Raw genomic sequence first — 11671 nt, forward strand, 5'->3', positions numbered from 1 at the left:
TCCCCTTTTATACCAAAACCCCCCGCTCCGAGTCAGCCCCCCAGGCTGCCCGATGCGGACGTCGCTGGGAGCACCTGCCCGTGCACCGACATAGCCACGCCCACTGTGTTTCTTTCCCATCTGATCCCATTGTATACAGCCCCTCCGTAACACCCCTACATCACCCCCCCCCTATACAGCTCGCAGCCGTCCCGACTGCAACAAACAACAATAAAAGTGCATTTACCCCTTGAACCCGCGTGTGCCTCACAATTTTTTTCAACAATAACAACAACAAGAACACCAACAAGAACCACAACAGCAAGAAGAGAATTAACCCGGTGCACCCCCCTGAATAAATACGAATACCGTAAGAGCACCCTATATACAATTTGTAGGAGAACACACCACACACACAACACACAATGAACACAACATATGTACATTTCTCCGGGCCTCACAAAAGTCTGCGCATTTTCGCGCGCGTTCTTGCAGCAGGCCCGTCACACGGGGCAACCCCGGATGGCGGACTGTTGGGTGGCAACCGTCCGTGTCCGAGTGAGTCACTTTCCGTTTCCGAGTGACCCTTGGCATCCCCAGGAGGGGTTGTCGGGCGTGAGCCCGTCACTCCCGGTGCACCTGGGGGTGGGACAGCTGGCAGCACGTTAGGTGAGAGCAGCGGAGACGGACCCTGTGAGTCGGCGGACCCCCCACATGTCTGGCCATGCGTGTGCGAAGTGGGAACTCGGACTGCAACGAAGGGTTTCTTTCAATCTGGAGGGGTGCACAAACCACCGCCGCTTCCCCCATTTGATGTGTACACACTGAGGCCGCAAAACCTGAACCACCTCCACAGGGCCCCGCCACGGCCGCACCAGTTTAGAGGAGGTTGCAAGCGGTACCTGTGGACAGTGTAACCATGCCTTGTCACCCGGTTTCCACTGCAGTACGTGCGCCCGACCCAGCCTGAGCCTCTCGTTAGCCTTCTGGCGGAGGTCGGAATTTTGCATAGCAGCCTCCCGTGCCTCTGTTAATTTAGCAATATTGAATTTAACGTGGTCGGCCAATTTAGTTTTACCCCGCGGCGCGGAGATCCGCAGCTGGGTCTGAACAGGTGGGTCAGGTTCGCGGCCGTACATCAAGAAGAAGAGGGAAAATCCCGTTGCCGCATGGGGAGCCATTCTATATGCTGCCAAGACCCCTTGAATTTGAAGGTCCCAATCGGTCTGTGAGTCCGAGACCTGTTGGGACAGCATCGACGTGATGGTTCGATGCAGACGCTCGACCATCCCGTCAGTTTGCGGATGATATGGGGAGGTACGAATTTTTTTCGTGCCCAGGAGCTCACAGACTTCTTGGAGAAGTTTACCAGAAAATTTTTTGCCCTGGTCGGTCAGCAGCCTCTCCGGAACACCTTTGTCCAGGACGTATCCCTGGACAAAGGCCTCCGCGATGGCTGCTGCCGACTGGTTGGCAAGGGGCCAGGCCATAGGCCAGCGCGTAAAATATTCCACCCCGGTCAATAAGTATCTGTTGCCCCTGGGGGTAGCGGGGAATGGGCCCAGAATATCAAGCGCGACAAGCTCGTTGACCCTGGAAACCTTGATGGATTGCAAAGGCGGGTTAGACTCCCGTGCTGGTGGTTTACGTTGCGCACACCGAGGACATGATCCCAACAGATCCCCGACATCCCTTGTCATGCCCGGCCAAAAAAAATCTAGCTGGAGCATGGCGAGGGTTTTTTGAGTCCCCAGGTGGAGGAGGCGCTCATGAGCGGCCCACACCACCTTACCCCGCAACCCAGAAGGGACCACCAGCCGGTGTCGATGGGATCTCCCGTCCCAATGCATTAACAGACCCTAGACCATCTCCCATGAGTCGACATCACCCCTCCCCCGCCCAGCACTTCCGACGCGACGACACAACGCGAGGAGGGAGGTATCCTCCATCTGGAGGCGCCCCCATTCAGCAACAGGCAACCCCAAGAGGGAATCTTTTCCCTCTTGTGCTATTGAATCCGTCATCGACGTTGCGTCAGCGGCGGCCGCCAAGACCGGAACGGACATTTCACTCGGAGGCCTGCAACGTCCCGACCCCAGGAGGCATGCGCATTTGGAGGTGGTTGGCATCCATGACAGAGCGTCCGCATTTGTGTGGCGAACGTCCTTACGGTACGTAGTTTCGAAATCGAAGTCCTGGAGAATCTCCAACCATCGAGACAATTGCCCCGATGGTTGTTGAACTCGCAGGGCGTACTGTAGTGCCGCATGATCTGTGCAGACTGTGAAATGCCGGCCGTACAGATATGGGCGATACTGTTGGATGAAGTTAACAATTGCCAACAGTTCCCGACGGGTGACACAATACCTTTGCTCCGCTGGAGACAACACCCGACTACCGTACGCGTCCGTGTCGAGCAAAAAGGGTGTGGAAAAATCAGGGTACTTGGTTTACCCTGATTTTTCCACACCCTTTTTGCTCGACACGGGGGGAGCCTTAACCAATGCGTCCCGGAGGGATCGGAAGGCAGCCTCCTCCTCCTGGCCCCAGTGGAACCGGACCCCCTTTGATGTCAAAGCGTGTAGGGGCTTTGCAATCATTACAAAATCCGTGACAAACCGTCGGTAATACGACGCGAAACCAATGAAACTCCTGACCTCTCCCACAGAGGTGGGAGTCGGCCAGGAGCTGACACACTGCGTTTTGGCGGGATCGGTAGCAATACCTGAGCGTCCGACGATATGCCCCAAATAACGCACGGATTCGCGTAACAAATGACATTTTTGGGGTTTAAATTTCAAATTAGCAGCCCGCATTTTGAGGAAAACCGCCCGCAACCTCTGGAGATGTTCGTCGAATGTTTTGCTAAAGACGATAACGTCATCCAAATAAATCAAGCACCAGTCCCATTGTAACCCAGCCAAAACCAATTCCATCAATCGCTGGAAAGTTGCCGGCGCTGAGTGGAGTCCCATCGGCAAACGGTTGAATTGGAACAGGCCGTGCGGTGTACGGAATGCAGTTTTGGGTTTCGAATCATCGTCCAGAGGAAGCTGCCAGAATCCCGAAAGCAAATCCAATGTGGAGAAGAATTGCGCCCCCGCCAAGGCATCAAGCGATTCGTCCATCCGTGGGAGCGGGTATGCGTCGGCAACCAAAATTTTGTTGAGGCGATGAAAATCGACGCAAAATCGCAACGAGCCGTCATGTTTTTTAACTAAGACAATCGGCGCTCCCCAAGGGCTGGTGGAAGGAGAAATGATGTCGGCGGCTAACATGTCATCAACGGCCGATTTGACATGGTCCTTTTCGGCGGGACTTAACTGAAAAGGATTCTGGCGAATTGGCGCGCTGTCACCCGTATCAATATGGTGACGCAGCAGATGAGTACAGCCCAGATCGTATTTGTTCCGACTGAAAACGTCGGAAAATTCACGCAGCAATGTCTTAAGCTTTTGACGCTCTAAGTCCGACAGGTCCGTCGATCCCGCACAAAGCGCCTCGAGCCACCCCTCATCACTGTCCGTATGTGGTCGCGGCAGAGCGGCAGCGCTCACGTGATTTACGACGGGCTCCTCACAGGGCACCGGCGTTGCGTGAGCAAGCACGGTCCCCTGTGGAACCACCACCGTCCGCGGCCCCACATTGAGGACCGCGATGAAAGGGTCCCCGTCCCCTTTAACGATGGTCTGGGCCGGAATTAAATGAGGTCTGCTAACCCCGACCCTAGATGGCCCCAGCAGAACCCCCTGGTCCCCAATCCCTTTAGCGAAAGGCCGACGTAATTTAAGAGGCACCAGCATCTGGGCCCCCGGCGGTACGCGTACCGTTCTGTCAACGAGCGCCAGTACCGTTGCGAACGCCGTCCGACCCGCAGAGGGAGACGGTAGAAATGCCATACGTCGGCCCGACGGGAGCTCAATACAGCCCTGGTCGATTAAGATATGTATCGGCATTTTGCCCAGGAAGTCCGTCCCCAGCAGGCACGGAACCGCCAGCGAGGAGGAGACAAAAATTGGGGCCGATAATTTGATATCTCCGATACAAATTTGCGCTCGAATTTGCCCAATGATGCCCAGTGAGCCCCCGTTAGCAGCATAGAACGGAACATCAACGGGCAGCAAAGGACGGCTTTGAACGGGAAGAATGTTGTAAATCAATTCCGAAATAATGGTCGCCGATGCTTCCGTATCGACCAGGAAGCGCACCTCAACCCCATCAATGTGCCCCACAACGGCTGACGACCCCGACAACGCGGCCACAACGCGATGGGCCAACACGGACCACTGGCTGGGTTGGATATTAGTCCCCACAGTGGTACGTGTTGGCGCGACGGTGTGCAATCTCGGCCCCCCGTTCGTTGCGGTGCGTGAGTGTGTGACGGGTGTGTGCGTGGGCCAAACATGAGGGGTGCCGCGACTCGCCGGGTTATGTTGGAGCTTGGGAGGAGGCGCGGCGTCCTGTCGATGCGTCGCCCCGCACTGCCGAGGAGAGCGGCATCCCGAGGCGACATGACCCCGGAGGCCGCACTTGTAGCAGCGCGGGAGCGCTGCCGATGACGATTGCTGGTCGAGGTGGCTCGGTTCGTCCCGAGCCGGCCGTACTCCCGCTCTCCACTCCAGCTGACGGTCGACGGCACAGATTTCCTCCGCCGGGAGGGTGGCTGCAGCCACGGCACGGCCGGTCACCGCCTTGCTGGCCTTTCATCGCTGCGATAGTAGGTTGGCGTGGAGGTGTTGTGTGGCCTGGAGGGAAGACATCTCAGCGTCGTCCTGCGCCACGACGACGATGTCCAATTGGTCAGCCAGCAAGAGGATCTTTTCGGTGACCATGGCGTCCACTCCTTCATCGTCCATTTGCGGGAAAGCCGTTCTTGCAAGCGCCAGGAGACTCGTGCGATACGCCAGGGGCGACTCCTTTGCACCCCGCTGACGATCGTAAAATAGCTGTCTGCAGTCAGACGGTGGTCCGTAGACTGCAGCCAGCAACTGAAGTGCCATCTGCAGCGTGGTGCGCTTGTCTTTCGGCGCCGAGGTGAGAGTGGCGAGGGCATCGCTGTCGAGCAGCAGTGGAAGGTCGCCCCCCGTTGCTCCCGTCACTCGTCTTGGCTTCGGCTTCGGCGCGAACGACGAGTGGCATCGCCGGTCGCACCACTGGTGACGCGCTGGCCGCTGTCGATGACGTTGCAGCCACTGTACGGCCGACGTCGGACGCGAGGCTCAGCCTGGCCACGCCCTCAGCAGCTGCTGCGGCGCTGGCGGGAGAATCAAACTCCGGCTCCGTCGAAATGGCGGGAACCCGTGCTGGTCGTTGGCTGTTGTCGCTCCGTGGCGGTCCACCAACCCCCAGCCGCGTAATTTGGTCGAGCGTGGCGGCAGCAGCTTAGAGCAGCTCCGCCAGTCTCGCGTGAGCCTGCCGCAGTCCATCTGCTGACGGCTCCCCTCCATCCAGACGCTGCGGTGTGGACGTATCCGGCCCCGGCTGCTCGGCGTCGCCTTCAGCCATCTCGGGCTCAACTTCTGCAGCGTTGTCCTCCGCCCCCGGTACCCTGGCACGAGCTGTCCGTCGCGTGTCCATGTTCGTGGATGATCACTTCTAACACCAGATGTAATAGTGTTCCAGGAGACCTTGACACCGGGGTTGGAGGCACACGTATTTATTCCGTGTTGGTACAGTACAGCACTGACATACAACACTGGAGGGGGTATTGGCCCCCTCACCCGTCTAACTGGGGATACACTTCTAGCTACGCCTAGCCTACCCCTGGGTCCTCCACTAACGGGCTAGGGAAGGCTAGCTAGCCCGACACTGGTAAGTCGGGCTCACGGTACCCGGAGTCCCAGACCAGCTCTTACAAGAGCACCGACTCTGGCTCTCGGGACCACGCCGCTGGCTCGATCCTGTCCGGCCCTGACAAGGGTGGCGATCCAGGGGAGTCCAGGGCTCTATCTATGACGATCTTCGATCTTCACTGGTTAGCTTCAACATCTCTCCCTGAGCCCTCCGGCTCATCCCCTTTTATACCAAAACCCCCCGCTCCGAGTCAGCCCCCCAGGCTGCCCGATGCGGACGTCGCTGGGAGCACCTGCCCGTGCACCGACATAGCCACGCCCACTGTGTTTCTTTCCCATCTGATCCCATTGTATACAGCCCCTCCGTAACACCCCTACACTAGTAACGAATTGGCACGTTCTGTTTACGTGACAAACCTTACTAACAGGCTGTGTCGGGTGGTGGCGGGTTTAACGACACATTTATATTTACGTGATCTAATCCAAAAAACATCTCATATATGTTGTTTTATGTTCGTGTTTTAAGTTGTGCTCTATGTTGTGTTTTATGTTCGTGTTTTATGTTTATATATAAAGGGAGTGGATTTGATGTATTCGATTTCAGTCAAGTTCCGAATGCAAAAAACCGACACTGCTTCTGAACGCGCAATAACATTTTCACCACAGTATTGCAAGCATTGGTACATTGACACGTAAAGTACGTAGTCTCACATGCAATACATACTGTTATTTAGATATTTGGGACTGACAAATTAAATTGTTAAAGCTCCCAGAAATGTGTCTTTACGTGCATAATTATAAAGCCTTGTCAATAAAAATGCTTTAAAAAGACTCACCAGTAACCTTCAGTTCAATTCCCATTCTTGCAACTATTACTTTACGATCTACTTCCAAGTAAAAAAAATAAGTGTTTGCATCCGATATTCTGATGTCTTCAATGAGTAGAGAACAGTTGCGTGCTGTCAGGTCACCAGGTAGAGACACGCGGCCTTGATAGTCCATTATTCTTGTGGATTTGGCACTGACTCGGTAGACAAAGTTTTCAAAATCTCTCGCATCGTTGAGGAGCCAGTAGCCTTCCACGTGTGACGATTTAATAAACGTTTCAGTGCAAAATGAGCACGGGAGCATGGCCTGTGCACCCTTCGTCACATGCACCACCTTGGCCCCATACGTCACTGAGGAGTCAACGCCGCCTCTACCTGTTGTGAATAAAGAGTCACGTTTGCATTCGAGCGTTCGTTTTGGGAGTTCTTTCAGTAATATTTATTGTGTGTATTACTTTACGACTTTTTGTATTTGTATTAATTTTGAAGATATATTTTTCTTGCAAAGATTCTACGCTGATTGCATCCACGCCGCTTTTTCGAACCACACAATTAGGCCATTTCTACACATTTTTATTGAATTTGCTCTGTTGTCCGTATATATATTTGACGCTTAATACCTTCGGATTTACTAAGCCCAACGAGCTGACATTTTGTACACACAGACTCGTCGTCTCGCGAGACAATTAAAGATTTCATTTCAAGAACCGGTCCAGATCCCACTGATCCTGGGTCTGTGTTTTTTGCTTTATTTTTAATTGCACAAGTTTTTTTCTGTTGCATTTCGCATGGCACACAACGGCGTAATTTGGTTCTACTAAATTATGACGAAGGCTTCTTGTCATAACTTCCCATTAATGTTTTTTTTTCTTCTCCAGGTTAAATGTATCAGCCTGGTTAAGTCACCTGCCTGTAAACAAGTCATATCTATTGCCAACACACAATGGTGCAGGTAATGGGATTTAACGATGTGTTTTGCATGAATGGCAGTTACTTGTCACTTACACAAGACTTGTAGATGTTTATATGAACTACCACTTCCTTTGGTGTTCGTTGCTGTGCAATGGTACCAGCCGGAATCTTCCACCTGTACTCGTCGTATTGTTATTCTTTCTCCGAACGTGGCCAGTGACTCTTTGTGCCCATTACGCATTTCTCTGACCCACGTGACGTTGTGAGCCGGGGGCCAGCTGTCACTCTCACACATCACAGTCACATTCATGCCCTCTGTCACTTTGTCGGGGTCAAACTTTACTTTCATGTATCTGGGTATATATGGATCTGAAAATACAGATGAATAACATTGGGAGAGAATTATGGATTATGGTGATGGAAATAATTGAATGATATTGAACACAAATGTTTACTTAATAAATTCGCAATATCATTGTGTTACTTCACACACATTAAATAAATACCAAATATCTTTGTAGTTCATCCATTTTAAACGCGAACAAAAATGTACATTTCAACTTCACTTGTCCATTTACGAGTATCTTTTACGTCAAGTATAGATAAGTATTAAAGGAAACCCACTAATATATATATATTTTTATTAATGTCAAAATCCTGTGGAACGCGAGGAGCGCCGAGCAATCGGAATGCATTGCACATTTCAAGTATCCCTGGGAAGAGAATGTCAGAGTGCACAGGTAATGGTTCCATTTATCGCAATGGTGAATAGTTACCGTGTAAAACAGTTGTCAACGAGTAATGTGATGGTGAATGTATTCACCGATGAATCACGACCTTAAGCTCACGACTCATGCATTCACCTGCAGGCGTGAACGGTGATGTTTGTATATCTGTATATGCTCTATTTCATGGGATGTTTGTATATCTATATATATATTGTATTTAATAGGATGTTTGTATATCTATATATGTTGTATTTAATGGGTTTATATAACCCCAGCCAGCTATTAAAATCACGACATTCACTCCAAGTGTTTAAAAAAAAAGAGGATTCATTATTGAATCAAACGGCTCCGTTGAACCATGACAAGTTATTGCACGGCAGGTTGGGCAAATCTGCGTACACTTACTGTCAACTCGTGGTGGCACTGAAACTAAAAAGGTCAAATCAGATTGCATAAACACTACGAATTACGTATAAGAATGTATCCTAAATTGTGATGTTAATATTTGAAATCGAAAAATGCATCCACAAGCAAATAAGTAAAAAAAAAACTTTGTTAAAGATATGCAATGACTATATTTTCAGGACGACTTAAGAACATGAATAAAAATTAGTGTGGCATACATTTCACTTCCAGCGTAATTCCTCCCGCTCCAGTGAAGCCCTTCGTCACCGCAAACCGAAAGAAATAAGTTGAAGCATCATAACTATTTACGTCGATAATCTTAAGGGAACAGTTATTTTCCTTCAGGTCTCCAACCAGAGACATCCGGTCCTTATACGATGCCACTGGAGCTGTTAGGCTGTACACGTGAGGTGATGAATGCGCGTAGCCTTTCTTCCAAACAGCCCGCGTCACTTCAGATCCATCACTCTCGGGGTACGCGAAGGAACAGGGAAGAATCACGGTGCTTCCAGGGCAGGTCACGACCTTTGGTCCATAATTCACTCCCCACGCCACTTCAGCTGCCACTAGAAGCAGAGCCAACAGAAGCAGCAATAATCACGGTCATGTAAAACCTGTCAACCAGCAGCCAAATATGGGTCATGATACGAGTGAAGCATCCATAGAATGTGATGTGACCAGCAACCGATGATATAAAATGTAAAATGTTTCTATTTTACACATGACCAGTCAAAATCATTCGTCATACCATTACGTGATCATCACACGGTTGGTGAATCGGTTGCTTAATTATCATATTGCGAAAGATAGGTCCTCTATCTATTCATAAAAAATATATATACATTTACAGCTAAGCGGGTTGATGTCATGGTGTCATAGTTATCACACTGGAATTATCATCCACAGGTTGCCGAATAGATTAAATCTCCCGGCGTGGCAGTTTGAACAATGGGCAAGTTTCTACGATCGCCCTGCCATGCGCACCCAGCAGTATAAATGGATGCCCCGCAGTCGATTGGCAGTCCACGTGTGGTGGGGCAAAGAGTGGGTGCTCATGCCTCTTCCCAGGCACGTGACCAGTGCGGACAGTGAAGGCCAAATAGCCACTCGAAAGAAGCTCTCTGGAGCTCATGCGCGGGGAAGTTTCTGCTAGCAGTGCTATGAGCTTAAGTGATTGCAGGCCTGCACATTTACGGCTAATATATATGTCAATAGATTTATAGACTCCATCACGTCCTCAAGGTCTTTTGATCTCCAACTGCTCGGCACTTCCAGGTCTAGGTTGTGCTCTTTTGGTGATCGGGTTGTTGTTAGCGTGGCACCCAAGCTATGGAACGCCTCGAAATCAGGCAATCGGAGTCGGTAAATATGTTCGTCTGCTTTGAAAACCGAACGTGGCCTTCCCTCTTGAGTTTAGTCGGTTGTCCCTGGTTCTGTTTTTGTTTCCTCCTTTTCATGCATTGCGCATTGGGATCCTAGGCTGGAATACAATTTAAATTGTATTATTATTAATGGCAAGAAGCAGGTCTTTGGTTTCATGATAAAGTTCCAGGAGCAGCAAAAAGAAGACGTGCGCCCCATGATGAGGGCATTTCATTGCCAATGTGCCATGGAGGGGTGGATATGGCGGGCATTCTGGCCATGTTCGTATGAGACGGTGTAACATTTGTGTGCATGGCATAACGTACCTTCTGGGTGGTGTCTCAAGGCAAACAGACAAATGACACCGATCCACATTTTGCCAAACACTGCCAAGCCTTGCACGTAGAAATGCATTCTCATCGCATTGAAATAAAAAAAACCTGGGTACAATGGCACGACACAGCAGCACAGAAGCATTGTTTTACTTATTTTTACCCTCATTGATTATCATCAATGATCAGCTAAGAAAACATGTAAAAAAAATTCGAAAAAACATTCAAATGACTCATTGTAAAACATCTCGTTATAATAAGTCTTGGAAGGCTGTAACATGAAGTGATGATGTGAATATTGTTACCAAAACCGGGGAATTATATTCACGATTTAGTACAAACATTTGCCGCAATACTTCCACAGAATTATAAAGTACTCCATTTGTACACAAATCGGTGTGTGTACATCCACACCACTGCATGCATCTCGTGCCACGTGTTAACATCTGCGCTGGGAATACTTCACAAAGATGTCCAGATGCGGTGCCGCGTCAACCTCCTCCTCGTGCCTTGTCGGGTGATCATTAGCGACACTAAAGATTTGACCATTATAACAATCTTTTATCTTTGCATATATACACAGGCAATTATACACTGATGGAATGCATTGATCAAAAGTTTCAATGACCACTGCAATCCCTATCTCCATAGTTTGGGTCTAAGCCGGTGGTGTAAATTACATTATTTATTGATAGGAACCAGCCTTCCACTAGGACAATCACTATTGACTTCACATCAAAAGTAATCTTCTCATTATATTAAGCGTAGAGGGACAATGAGTTAAGGCCTCCCGGCAACAGGGATTAGAGCTCTCAGCCTTCTGAGTGGGAGAATAACGCTCGAACCACACAATCTGGGTTGTCGATGTTATATCTGCACTGATGCTCGTTTGAGCAGAGATACAAGGGGACAATAGACTTGGTAACATTAACCAGCCCAAGCACACTGTGCCATTATGGGAGTTAGGTGCTCGCGAATAACACTTTCCACAATAGTCTGTAAAAGGCTGTAGGAGGGATCTTTGTGATTCTGGAAGTTATCTCCTATCATGGCTGCAAGATTTGTACGGAATGTAAAATTACTAAAATCTAGGAATAATAGGGTACGTTTTGCACGGCGTTTTAACTTTTGGTAAAGCTATGAAGGTTTTAAACTATTTTAAACTAAACTATTTTTTCATTTTACCAGGTAAGGCCCACGGAGCTTATTAGAGCTCTTTTTCAGAAGTGACCTGGCCACAAATGATAGCTCAACGAAGTGGCTTACCGTGTGGAAATGTATACAATCCAACTACCCTAAATGCATGTTTCTTAATGTTGCGGGAAAAACACAAG

The 11671-nt window shown here is 49.7% G+C and overlaps 1 protein-coding gene across 4 annotated transcripts in view; it reads right to left on the reverse strand.

The window, feature by feature from the left end:
* Nucleotides 1–10438, reverse strand: part of LOC133362312 (MAM domain-containing glycosylphosphatidylinositol anchor protein 1-like) — a 35354-nt gene extending 24916 nt beyond the window's left edge. For 3 of the 4 annotated variants that reach the window (XM_061581256.1, XM_061581250.1, XM_061581244.1), the window contains exons 1-4: nucleotides 10332–10438; nucleotides 8862–9209; nucleotides 7604–7879; nucleotides 6608–6973 (exon numbers count right to left, since the gene is read on the reverse strand). In XM_061581256.1, the coding sequence (XP_061437240.1) occupies nucleotides 6608–6973; nucleotides 7604–7879; nucleotides 8862–9209; nucleotides 10332–10425 (1084 nt within the window). In that variant the 5' untranslated portion in view covers nucleotides 10426–10438. Of the gene's footprint in view, nucleotides 1–6607; nucleotides 6974–7603; nucleotides 7880–8861; nucleotides 9331–10331 lie in introns of those variants that run through there. The other variant, XM_061581262.1, reaches the window with a different exon arrangement.
* Between the last annotated feature and the right edge of the window lie 1233 nt (nucleotides 10439–11671).

This window comes from Lethenteron reissneri, chromosome 8, assembly GCF_015708825.2.
Source record: "Lethenteron reissneri isolate LAM-NWPU_2019-01 chromosome 8, ASM1570882v1, whole genome shotgun sequence".
Classification (NCBI taxonomy): domain Eukaryota; kingdom Metazoa; phylum Chordata; class Hyperoartia; order Petromyzontiformes; family Petromyzontidae; genus Lethenteron; species Lethenteron reissneri.